The sequence below is a fragment of the Ailuropoda melanoleuca genome, chromosome 4 (assembly GCF_002007445.2).
Source record: "Ailuropoda melanoleuca isolate Jingjing chromosome 4, ASM200744v2, whole genome shotgun sequence".
Classification (NCBI taxonomy): domain Eukaryota; kingdom Metazoa; phylum Chordata; class Mammalia; order Carnivora; family Ursidae; genus Ailuropoda; species Ailuropoda melanoleuca.
Window position 1 is genome coordinate 65,725,231 of NC_048221.1, and position 13,368 is coordinate 65,738,598.

The 13,368-nt window shown below is 44.4% G+C and overlaps 1 protein-coding gene across 1 annotated transcript in view; it reads left to right on the forward strand.

Annotated features, from left to right (window-relative positions):
* Positions 1–373: 373 nt before the first annotated feature.
* Positions 374–13,368, forward strand: part of TBC1D8 (TBC1 domain family member 8) — a 64,698-nt gene continuing 51,703 nt past the window's right edge. The window contains exons 1-2 of the mRNA XM_034657266.1: positions 374–413; positions 1,025–1,306. Coding sequence (XP_034513157.1) covers positions 374–413; positions 1,025–1,306 — 322 coding nt within the window. The remainder of the gene's footprint in view (positions 414–1,024; positions 1,307–13,368) is intronic.

Consider the following 13,368-nt stretch of genomic DNA (forward strand, 5'->3'; position numbering starts at 1 on the left):
CTTCACTAAATGAACCAGGGCTTCTTAGAGAAATGGCTGATGCCAGGGCTAGAGCAGAAAAAATTCAGGATGAACTGGGTTCATTTGATCATTCCAGAAAGTAGAAGGAGTAATGGGGACATGTCCAGAGGACACAGAAGCCACCTTGAAGGGCTCCCACTGGCCAAGTTAGAGACAATGTGAACATCAAAATAATCGTAATGCTAGATTGGATAAAGTAGGAAAACACGAAACCATACTGATAGAAATAAATGAGTTTGAAAATTTAATGAGGAACTTAGTTTCAAAGTACTTCTCAGAATGCTTGTTAATTACAAAGGGAAAAAAAGAGTAACTTTACAGTGCAGAAGCTTGGCAAACATTCTTACGAGTAATGGGACAATATGAAATCGTCTGCCACCTGGTGTGTGGGGGTATGTGTTTCTGTGTTTGCTGTGGATTCCTGATGATATTCATTACAACAGAAGGATAAACCTTTACTTTGTATGCTTTATGGTCTGTGAAGGACTTCAGTTTATTATTTGCTTCTCACAGTCCCCTTCTGGAGTAGGCAGGGATTATTCATCTACCTTTGAGATGATGATATAATAATAATGATACTTCTTACACTCAGGCAATAAATAGTCTAAGACCTTTTGAATGTTGCATACGGTAATTCTCATAATTACCCTATGAGGTAGGTATACTGTGATTATTCCCTTTCACGAGTGAGACCAAGGCATGGAGAGGTTAAGGAACTTGCCCAAGGTCATACAGCTTGAAAACTGGGGTCTGGAGTCAAGCATTCTGACTATAGATCTCCAGCTCTTATGTACAGTCATGTTACCTCTGTAATGGAGATGACGAGGAAAGCAAACAGGTTAGTTAGATGACGTGTTCAGGGCCCCTTGTTCACTTGGTCATTGGATTCTGCAAATCTAAACTGAGTGCCTGTTCATGTCAGGCCCTGTTCCAGATGTTGGGTGACTGGTACTAGGCAGCCAGAGCCCTGGGCCTCATGGAGCTTGGGCTCTTGAGCGGTGAGTTGAAAAACCGGACCCAAGCCTGCTGCCTTCTGGTGTTGAGTTTAGACACCAACTGAACTGTGTGCAGGAGCAGGCAGCTGGTCAGTCCCCATGCTCAGAGGTGCACTTTCTTTTTTCTTTTGAAGGTCGCCTGGTAGGTGCTCTGGATGCAGTGCTGGATTCCAATGCACGGGTCGCTCCATTTCGAATTCTGCTCCAAGTGCCTGGGTCCCAGGTTTATTCTCCCATAGCATGTGGTGAGTTACTGAGTGGATCAGACGTTTACTGGGCCATAGCCACGGGTGAGTTCTGTTCTGGTTGGAATATTCCAAACCTTAAGGTCTAAGCATGCTGAGTATCTGCATGTTGGTGAAGCTTGAAGGTAACTCCTTTTAGAAACTCATCGGCTTTTATGAGCTGTTTTTTTTTTTCTTCTTTTTTTTTTTTTCATCCATCAAAAGCACATAAAGAGTACAAGCTTGGGCACCTTGGCTTGGGCATGCCAGACTTTCGCGTGGTGTGTTATTCCAAGGTGCTCTATCTCATATGAATGGAGCCCTTTTCTCCTTAATTTTGTTTCTGACCTAACAAACGTCTTCCTGGGTGTGTGCAGCTATGGGAATGGTACAGGGGAAGCGTCTGAGGGCTGTCTCTGACTCAGGGCAGCCTTCACCCCCTAGTTCCACATTTCTGCATCACCGGACTACTGCACCCCACGGGAATTCTGAAATCCCTTCATCCTCTTCATCTGGGGTTTCAGTCCTCCTACACTAATGCTCTACCTCCCATGACAGAATCTCTGGGCCTGGGAATCATTACCTCCGAAAAGCCCCTTGTATTCAAAAACAAAAGCAAGGTATGTCTTTTAACTACACAAGTCATAAATGTTCACCTTCCAGAAATTAAGTTGGTAAGAGAGAAGGACAAGGAAGTCTTCCATACCCCTTTTCAGTACTGATCTCTCTTATGTGTACATGTGCCAATACACGTAGAGGCTTCCGGTTTTGTTTTTTCTCTTAACACTTTACTAGCTGCCATGAATTTCCAACATCACTGCACATTCTTTAATAACACTGGGGTTTTTTTTTTTTTCCTGGAAAAGTATAGAAAAGTACAGAGAAGAAAATTTTTACCATATCCACCATCCAATTTTAAGCACTGCTAACTTCTTGGTATGCTTTTTTCCCCCAGTCTGTTGTGTTGTGTTCTAGTTAAGATGAATCCTTCTGTATTTGTATAAAATCATAAAAATGACGCACATTCAGTATAATCTATCAACACTTGACAAGTACAAAGAAGAAAATGTCTCTCACTCCACATCCTGGCCACCCAAAGGAACCTCTGGTCACCCTGCATTCACCTCATTGAGGCCACTTTATACTACATTTAGGGCAGGGACAACAATGATTTTGAAGACACAAGTGACTTTGTGAAAATGCAACCTGCTATTTTGTAATAAAATAATTACAATGCTAATAATTGACAGTGCTATTTTATAACAAAAATATTACATTTTTACTTGATCTTAGTAAACGAGAAGCTGAAGTAAAACCAGAGAAATGTTAAAGTTCAAAAATAAATGTTTCCTTAACACGAGTTTATTTTCTAAAAGGTTCATCAAAGGTTAAGGGAAGAGATTTGTGAAAGCATCACAGGGTTAGGATTGCAGCTTTTTAAAGCAGTGTTGCAATTCTGACCATGTGTGTTCACTCCCTAGCCTAGAGGACGAGCATGTCGGCATTCTTATTCTTCCCCCTCCCTCTCCAATTTCTCATTTAAAATCCTGTTACCATTAACTTCACGTACTTTTCATTCTGTCCATCACCGTGCTGTCCATCATTCTTTGGCTCTGTCCTCTATTTAAATTGATCTAATGGCTTTTACTCAAGTATGGCTTTCCTAATATAGAATCTTTATTTTTGGGGCACCTGGGTGGCTCAGTCAAGCGTCTGCCTTCGGCTCAGGTCATGATCCCAGGGTGCCGGGATGGAGTCCCACGTCGGGTTCCCTGCTCAGCAGAGAGCCTGCTTCTCCCTCTGCCCTTCGCCCTGCTCATGCGCGCGCTCTCTCTCTCTCTCTCAAATAAATAAATAAAATTAAAAAAAAAATCTTTACTTTTGTCTCGTCTCTAATTCTCTTTCTTCTTCTTCTTCTTCTTTTTTTTTTTAAGTAGGCTCCATGCCCAGTGTGGAGCCCAATGTGGAGCTTGAACTCAGAACCCTGAGCACAAGACCTGAGCTGATTTTAAGAGTTGGACACCCAACCAACTGAACCACCCCTGCCCCCAAATGTTGGCTCCTCTCTTGATTGCCTAGATTACTGTTTTCTTCTCCCAGTAATGTCTCGTATTTACAAGTGTCTGTCCCTTGCTTTTGGACTTGAATGACACCTTAGCTAGGTATGTTAGTCTCTGGCTACATCCAGAGCATAGCGGCCATTGCTCTAGGGTCTTCCTGTATTTAACGAGGCAACGGGAGAAATCTCAGGCTGGCCCTCCCCCCCCCCCCCCCCCCGCCTTTTTACTCCCTTGTGGGTGATGTGTTCTTTGTGCCTATATCTCTCTGTATCTTTGAGGTTATGTAGTTTTGTAACTTGGTTGCAGTCTGCTACTGCTTTGAGCACACTGTTAAATTTTTCTGGAATTCAGTGTGCTCTTTCAGTATCTGATTGATTAATCACTTCAGGAAATTTCCTTGTTCTGTGTATTCTTAAAGATGCATTTATCAGAATCCCCTCTCAGAGACCCTTTCTGTTGGATAACTGTTGTCTGCTTTTCATTCTTGTTTTTTTTGTTTTGTTTTGTTTTGTTTGTTTATTTATTTGACAGAGAGAGACAGCCAGCGAGAGAGGGAACACAAGCAGGGGGAGTGGGAGAGGAAGAAGCAGGCTCCCAGCGGAGGAGCCTGATGTGGGGCTCGGTCCCAGGACTCTAGGATCACGCCCTGAGCCGAAGGCAGACGCTTAATGACTGAGCCAGCCAGGCACCCCTTCATTCTTGTTTTTATCTGTCTCTTCAACTAGCATCTTCTGTGCTGTTCATAGTCCTTTCCTCTAAGTTAATAATTCTGTTTCCAGCCTTGTATCCTACACTTTGCTGCTTTAACTTACTCATTTGGCTATATTTGTATCTTATTTTTTAGGGAGGGAGAGAACGCATGAACAGGGGTGGGGGCAGAAGGAGAGAGAAAATCTCAAGCAGACTTCATGCTGAGCATGGAGCCCAATGTGGGGCTTGATCCCACAGCTCTGAGATCATGACCTGAGCCAAAATCAAGAGTCGGAGGCTCAGCTGACTGAGCCACTCAGACTCCCCTCATTTGGCTGTGTTTTGATCATTTTCTTTAGTGTCTCCTCTCCCTTTCCTCTGTTGTTTCATCTTCTCATCTTTGTACTTTTGTTTTCCTGAGTTCATGTTCTTGCTGTCTTGGAGCATGAAGCATTTGTGAGAATTTCCTTTCCTCCTTGAGGCTTCCATTTTTCTTCTAGGACACAGTCCCTGTCTTTTGAACACCTTGTGCTCTTCTGTTTATCCTCTTTTGTTGCCAGGCGATGGCTTGGTTGCTATGCTGTTCCTCTGCAACCCACTCATGCTTGGACGCGGTCCTCTAAGACCAACCCTGTGGCATTTGCTCCAGTGTAGGAGGACTTTCGGACTAGTATTTTGGGGACAGAGTGGAGAGGACAGGTGTGCTGTTGGGCTGGATGTAGGGTGTGAGGCAGCAAGACCCTGTTCCTTTTTCCAGTTTCTCTCCAGTTTCTCTCCTATCACCTTGCCCCAGGCCAAACAGCCGGTCTTGCTCTGGGTTTGGGGCTTTTGATGGGAACATCTGGAGTTTGTCTCCTGACTAGATTGGTTTCTGGGGATTCTGCAGAGCGGGGACCCTGCTCAGTTCCTGAGTCTGTGTGGCCGGAGAGGTCTCCAGTAGCCATTCGGGGCTCCTGGAGCACTCTCAGACCACAGCGACTTTATGGCTGCACAGCACTCAACCTTATGGCCGTAGCCTAATTTACTCATCCAGTCCTTTATTAGATACTTAATTGGTTCTGATTTTTCTTTTTATTTTTTTTAAGATTTTATTTATTTATTCGACAGAGACAGAGACAGCCAGAGAGAGAGGGAACACAAGCAGGGGGAGTGGGAGAGGAAGAAGCAGGCTCATAGCTGAAGAGCCTGACGTGGGGCTCGATCCCATAACGCCGGGATCATGCCCTGAGCCGAAGGCAGGCGGTTAACCACTGTGCCACCCAGGCGCCCCTGGTTCTGATTTTTAAAACCTAAATGAACATCCATACACTTAAATATTTCAAGATACTTCTCGATCCCCAAAGTCCATTTATGTGAAATGTTGGGTGCCTGCCATGCACCAGACATGTGCTTGGTGTTGGGGGTCCCTGGGTGAGAGTGTGAGGGAATTCTCCCTCTGCCGGTTTCACAGGGCCTTGGGGAATCCAGAGAACAACCCTGGAAGTGGCAGGTAGAGCTGGAATGAGGATTAGGAAAGTAAAAGGCGGCAAGACCCTTGGCCAGCACATAGTAAGGAAGTTCTGCAGCAGGGGGATGTACTTTCTAAGGCTATCTTGTATGTGGATTGCCAAACTGCATGCCATAAAGGTTGCAGCAGCTTACACTTGCTGCCCCCACCCTGCCACACCCCGGCAGTGTAGTCCTGAGCAGGTTGAATTCCTAGAATACTCCTTCTCTTGTGGCAGGATCTGCTTCCTATAGTTTCCCCTTGGCTGAGTATTTGCCTTGGACCTGACCCATGGCAGGTGCACAGATGCTTCACGTTCTTCTGCTGTGTTGCCCATGGAAGGTCCCCTGTGTAAGTGATGGTTCTTTGCAGCGGTGCTTTTCTTATGTTAGGGAAGAGGGAACGGGGAGGGTATTTGTGTCTTGGGCCTGTGGTATTGATTGAGACACTTAGGCCTCTCCTGGGAGTTACTTAGGCATCCTGCACTGTGATATTGACTCACCATATTTAATATTTTATTGTGTCTTGAGCATTGAGAAAGGATCCCTGCCCAGGGTTTTAAGTCTCAGATAAAGCACAAACAAGAACTGTAGGAAGGGCCTGGGCGGCACCAGGACATGGGCAGGAACAGGAAGAGTGGCCTGCAAGAACGATTTATATCTTCATTTGATTTTGGCTGTTTGCACAGCAGTGCGGGGAAACTATAGGAGAGCTTTTGAGAAGAATTTTCTTTTCCTTCTTCTTTTTTTTTTTTCCTGTTTGTTTTTAAGCAGAGCTGGAAGAGCTAGGTAGATAATCCCCTGGGTGAACAATATTATTTGGCGGCAGATCTGTGGACGATTGTGGTTAGAAGGGGATAAGGATAAGTTGCTATTTTTTGACTTACATGGACTTACATGGAGCAAGGAATCTCAAAGCTTTATAAACCTCACTGGCGTCAGTGGATAAAACACGCATGGTGAGAGAGTGGTGAGGACTTGTGTAGGAGAGGGGTATGGAGGACTGTGCCCAGTCTTTCAGGTTGGCGCTCAGATGCCCCCTTCCAGAGACCCCACCCCTGCCCACACCCCCTCCAGCTGCTTCCCCCACTCTGCTGGTACAGCCCCCTCCAGCACTTACCACTGCTGTCACTAAACATTTTTTTTTTTTTTTTGTCCTCTAATGAAGATAAAAGTTTTCTCAGGGTCCTGCTCACTGCTACCCTTCCAGTGTCCAGGATAGAGCATGGTGTTCAGCCAATAGTAGGTGTGCCACTAAGCCAGAGCAGTCAAGTGTGGACTCCTGCTCAGGTATGAGTAAGTAGTCTGTTAAAGAAGGTGATGTCTCAGTACTCAGTCTTCTCTCCTTGAGGAGTGGGAGGTGGGGCATGCAATCATAAATAAGACCTCTTGGCCCTTTCTGAGATGCCAGGGCAGGGATATTCCATGGCTGGCCAAGGCCCTGGGTCAGGAGCTCTGTAACGAGCAACCGGGACCATTAAGCAGGAGAAAATCTTGCAAAACAGGGATCTTGCTTTGTTTAAGAAAACAGAAAACAAACAGACAAAAAAGCAGCCCAAAAAAAGCCATTTTTGTTGCGGTGAAATACATATAACGTACAATTCACCATCTTTACCATTTTTAAGTGTGTAGTTCAGTGGCATTAAGTACATTCACACTGTACAACCATCACCACGTCCACCTCCAGAGAGTTTTTCACTTGTGCAAACTGAAATTCTGTGTCCACTACACACCAAGTCCCCGTTCCTTCCTTCCCGGCCCCTGGTAGCCACCATTCTGCTCCCTGTCTCTATGGATTTGACTTCTTTAGGATTGTCATTGAAGTGGAATTGTACAGTATTTGTCCTTTTGTGGCCGGCGTCGTGTCTTCAGGGTTCGTCCGTGTTGTAGCAGGTGTCAGAATTTGTTCTTTTTAACGCTGAGTAATCTATTGCACATCTACACTCCCTTTGAGATCGGATATAATGATCAGCACATAAGGAGAAACCAAGGACGTCGTGTGTGGAACCAGAAGAGTCACATCCCAGGAGCCAGTTCCTGGTCAGGTCGGGAGAGGAGGGAAGAGCAGAGGGAGGAGATGAGCGGTCGTGGGCACCAGCCTGGGGTGGGGTGGCTTCTGGCTGCATTGACACCTAACAAGGGCTCTTGGGGGCCCTGGAGGAGCAAGGAGACTTTGTTGGGGTTTCTCTCCTGATGTCTCAGCCTGTGCTTTGTTGCACAGGTGAGAAGCTGAGGCTGTAAGTTACAGATCTGTCATTTCGTGTTCCTGTTGGTAGGTGACTCTGTGCTATTGCTGTGTTATTGACACGTACGTTATTCTTTACCGTGGCCCTGCACATTGAGTTTGTTACTGTCTTTGCCTTGTTTTTGGGAAATAGAAGAAACTCAGTTGAGACTCTGGATTGTCCGCATCAGTCATTCCAGGAGTTAAACTGCTTCTGTAAGAATTGGACTCTTTTTAACATTGATTAATTGAGCTGTGGGGTGGATTGTCTTTTTTGGTTACTGAAAGAGGACGTGATTGCTTTGCTTATAGACAGCCGGGGTGGAACATGGCCAAGATAGTAGGAACTTTCTGAGGAACTCGTCAAACCTTCGTACAAACCATCTTTTAATAATGCTCATGTCTTCATAGATCTGAATTTGGACTCAAGTGCCCAAGTACTTTTGTGACTGTGACAATATAAGTGCAAAGTTTTCACCTTCTCTGCAAGGTCTTGTCCCATGGTTTTGAGTGAAACAAGGGAGAGCAGGAAAACCCGGGAGAAAGCAAGTAGGTGAGCATGACGATGCCATGATACCACCGTCCACCGGTAGAGTGCAGAGAATTTCAAGCAGATCTGAGGGAGGTACCTACCTGGGTGGGCAGAGGCATACCTGTGTCTTGGGAGGGAGTAAAAGTATAGATTGAAAAAAAAAAAAAAAAGAAACCTTAGTTAATATTTTCTATTTGGAAAATGAAAAAAAAATACATGGCTTTGAAATTTCCAAGGTCATTAAAGGGAGCTGTAGTAGTTCCGCTAACGAAAACATGTGGCGTTTGTTTTTTAAAAATTGAGAATCACAGAGTTAGGCTTTCCAGCTTAAAAAATACTTCCTTTTGGGGCGCCTGGGTGGCACAGCGGTTAAGCGTCTGCCTTCGGCTCAGGGCGTGATCCCGGCGTTACGGGATCGAGCCCCACATCAGGCTCCTCCGCTGTGAGCCTGCTTCTTCCTCTCCCACTCCCCCTGCTTGTGTTCCCTCTCTCGCTGGCTGTCTCTATCTCTGTCGAATAAATAAATAAAATCTTTAAAAAAAATACTTCCTTTTGCACAAATTTTCCTCGTTTGTTCCCTTCAACAATATATAGGTTGGCATAATTACCGACTTTGGAGAGGAAGGAAGCAAGGCGTAAGTTGCTTTGTAACTTGCCAGGGCCACATCTTGCGTCAGGAGTGCCTCACTGGTGGCTCAGGCACAGGTCCTTCTAGAACGTTCTCTCAGAATGTTCTTATTTCTTTCTTATCTCTGTCCTTGACCACGGCTGGCATTTTACTTTCTCGTATTCTGCACCACAGTTTGCTTTGTCTTTGGAGAGAGAATTTTATTATGGGAGGAAATGTTCCAGGGTGGATCAGATTAGTGTCTTGGTGAACTTTGTGCCAGGGCCACAGAGGAAGTGCCAGCCAGATCTTTTTTCCAGAACAGAACTCACTGTGCACTTCAAGGAAAACCTGGGAGGCAGCCCTGCAGGAGAAAAGTTAAAACTTGTTTCTGGGTGCACACTCGGAGGCCACTCAATGTGAGTTGGCACATTTGCCTTAGTTGCTTGGGATTTCCTTGAATAACACTCGCTGGCATTTTCCATGTGGGATTTACACTTGGAAATGGCTAATGCTTCTTTTCAGTCGGGGAGTTTCTGTCACCAGGCTCCTACTGTTTTAAACAGTTTTGCTTATGCCAGAGTAATTAAACTCCCTGAAGATGTTTGTCTATTAGGGATGTTGCTTATAATTATTTTAAAAAGCAGGCAACTTCTGAGTGTAACTTTTAGACGTAGTAAATTTGAAGGTCAAAAGTGCTATTTAAAAAACGCTTTTTAACCTGGGTAGGTACTGGCAGGCCCCATGGTCTGTGTTCCTCCAGTAGCCACAGCCCCCTCCCTCTGTTGCAACAGGCCCCGTTTCTCCCTCTTGAGACAATTCTTCCGCCTGAGATGTCTCCTTACATAAATCCTGATTTGTTATTTGACATACTTTGGAATAAATATGACCCGTATAAAATCTAAAGGCGTGAAGCTGGGAATCCGACATTTCTCTGGCTTCTTCCGTGTTGCCTAACATCTGTGCAGAGCATGACCTGTTGGAAAGAAGAAACCATCTGGAGGGGATCTTTGCAGACATCTGGTTTCATCCGTCTGTTTTAGTAGATGCGGGGAGACTGACTGAAGCATATGGATTGCAAACTAAGATGACTTTGACGAATGACTTCTTGGTAGATGGTTCCTTAATGATCAAAACTGAAGGCAGAGTGTGAGAGCGGAAGGCTCCGGACTCGCTCTTGCGGCCGGAGCGCTCCTTCTCCTGCAGGCCTTGCCGGCCTGGGTGTGTCCTACTCCCTTCACCTGCTTTCATGCCCCTGAAGCTGTCTGTGGCCCAGAGGGCTTGCTTGCTGCTGCCCTGTCTTCTTGAATGTCCACTGAAACCTGGCGTATCTGAGTTGCCTGGGGCTGGGAGTGATCCTGACTGAAGAAATAATAAGGAAATGTGGGGAGTGTAAAATCCTTCACCCTTGTTTCTTGCTCTGCTCTCAGAGATTTTTACAAAGTATTCCTCCTAGGTGTGGAGGTCCGTTTATCCAAGTTGATGATTTTTAAAAAATTTTTTACTTTTTTTTTTTTATTAAAAAGGGCTTTTAAAGTGTTTTTCATTATGAAGATTTTCAGACCTACCCCAAAGTAGTGAGGACAGTGTAATTGCATCTTCCAGGCTCATACATTGGGATCCGGAAGAAAATGCCTTGGGATCATGGTTTTGCCTACTTTGCTTTATCTCTTATTCTCTGTGCCATCTCCTCACCCACTGATTTATTATTATTTTTTAAAGATTTTATATATTTATTTGTCAGAGACAGAGAAAAGAAGCAACGGGAGTGGCAGGCAGAGGGAGAGGGAGAAGAAGGCTCCCCACTGAGCAAGGAACCCGATGTGGGATTTGATCCCAGGACCCTGAGATCATGACCTGAGCCGAAGGCAGACACTTAACTGACTGAGCCATCCAGGGACCTTATCTGAGTGGTTCTTTTTTTTTTTTTTTAAAGATTTTATTTTATTTTTTATTTATTTGACAGAGATAGAGACAGCCAGCGAGAGAGGGAACACAAGCAGGGGGAGTGGGAGAGGAAGAAGCAGGCTCACAGCAGAGGAGCCTGATGTGGGGCCCGATCCCATAACGCCGGGATCACGCCCTGAGCCGAAGGCAGACGCCCAACCACTGTGCCACCCAGGCGCCCCTATCTGGGTGGTTCTAATCCACATTCAACAAGGGCCACACACCTCATTTGGTGGTTGTGTCTCTTTTGTCTCCTTTAGTCAGGAAATCCTCCATTCTTCCTCCCCCATCCTGCTTTTTCTCCCCCCAAGTCATTGACTTGGTGAAGAAATTCGGCCAGTTTTTACATAGAATGACCTGCGGATTATATTTCTGTTTCTTTCCTCAAGGTATGGCTCAACTCCTTTCTTAGTCCTTTGAATCCCCCCTCCCCCCCCAAACTGGAAGTCACTTAGAAGTGGTCAAATTCAGGTTTAACTTTTTTTTTTTTTTGTAAACTTGATAGGTGGTTACACATCTTTAATACAGCATCCTCTCAGCAGGCAGGGTTCCCCTGGGTGTCTTAGTCTTAGTGATGCTTAAACTAGTTAATGAGTTCAGGTGGCCGCTTTTAATTGCCTTCTTCCCCATCAGCCTTTCATCTATGGTTTGGCCCATTAGAAACTCTGCCCTATTAACTTTTCCGTCTATATACCACAAAGTGGTGATTCCTCCCCCACCATTTGATGTGTTCTTTTATGGGTGTCAGCCTGGGCTTGACTGTATAGGAGAACTTGAACTTAACTGGGGCTACTTGGTCACCCTGAGACGTGGTACGTTCAGAAAAGGGAGGAGGGGAGTGCTGACGTGGGCCCTTTAATTGCCTCTTGTTAGCGTGAGGAGTTGGTGTCCTGGTGATTTGCAGTGGTGACAAGTGAATTGTTTTAGGTGGGTTTTTTTTTTCCTTCTTCCCTCCCTTTCCCTTTTTAGCATAGTCTTAAAGTTTAAAGTGCTTCTCCCAATATTTTATCATGAAATTTTTCAAAGTACAGGAAGTTGAAAGAATCATACAGTGAACCCTAAAAGCCAGTTTTTATACATCCAGTGTGTGTCCGTTAATTGTGGTCCTTTGTGATACTCGGATTGTGCCGTCATCTGCCCCTCAGAGCACTTTCTGTGGCTTTTGGCACTTTTGGCACCCAGTCACCTCTGAGTGCTTCCCTGCTCTCTGGCCAGTGAGATGTGGAACGTTCACCTTGTGCATTTTCTGCCTCCTGTCTGGATCCTCCATGTCTCCAGTAGCCCTGGTTCCTTTTACTGGAGAATGGTGTGTAGGGGCCATAATCTGGGGTGTAGAGTTGCTCATTGTTGCTGGGTTGTCACCGCCTCTAAGGCTTTTCAGTAAGTATGAGCTAAGAAGTGTGTGTTACGAGAAGGAAAAGTAAACCATGAGTTCATATTAACTTTTTTGTTGTGTTTCAAGTTTTTATGTAAATTCTAGCTAGCTAACTATAATATAGTGTAATGTTAGTTGCGGGAGTAGAGTTTAGTGATTCACATTAACTTTCTAATTAAACTGTAAAATTACATTATTATAACTTAGCTTTGATTTTATGTTTTTCTCTTATACACTGAAAATCTTGGTTTCTAACAGTATTCACATAATTATCATCTGACTGTCTCACATCCACATACATATTATCCCTAAATAATATCAATATTAACAATAAGAGTACTGAATGAAATTTAACTTTTGGCAACTCTGTTTGGCCTTAGGATATATTTAACTATGGATGTATAGTTGACATTGTTTAAAACTGCTATTTTCTCTGTGTAATCATTTTAATAACCTGATAAGTCTGTCCACTTATTTAAATTAAGTATTGCTTTTTCCCCCTTATTGATTTAACTTTAAAAAAAAAAAAAGAAAACTCTTTTATAGTTCCTTAATCAAACCTATAAAATCTATAAACAAGGTCTGTGTAGAGAAACCTTTCATTGCTATCCCCCCTTGCCTCCTTCCCTCTGCCATAGGGAAACCTCTTTTTCTAGCTTAGCTTCCTACTGTTTTGTTTTACAAATCTACTCTACATTCTCACACCCTCCTTTTACAAAGGTCACATTTATTCTGTTCTGTGCCTTGCCTTTGTTCAGTTAGGGACATATCCTGGAAATCATTCCATATCAGAGAGTTGAGGTTATCTTCTCCTTTGTTTTGTTTTGTCTTTCATTATGTAGAAGTACCGCAGTTTTTTCAGCCTGTTCTCTCCTGATGGACATTTGTTTTTTTGTTTTGTTTTTTAAAGACTTTATTTATTTGACATATATATAGAGAGAGCACGAGTAGGCAGAGTGGCAGGGAAAGGGAGAAGCAGGCTCCCCACCAAGCAGAGAGCCCAATGTGGGGCTCGATCCCAGGACCCTAGGATCAAGACCTGAGCCAAAGGCAGACCCTTAACCGACTGAGCCACCCAGGTGCCCCTACTGATGGACATTTGTGGTGTTTTCATCCCTGGCCATGCCTCAGTGAATAGCCTGGTAAATAAATAATTTTGTGCCTAGACTGCTGAATCATTGGGATAGATTACCCTTTCAATCCTGCAA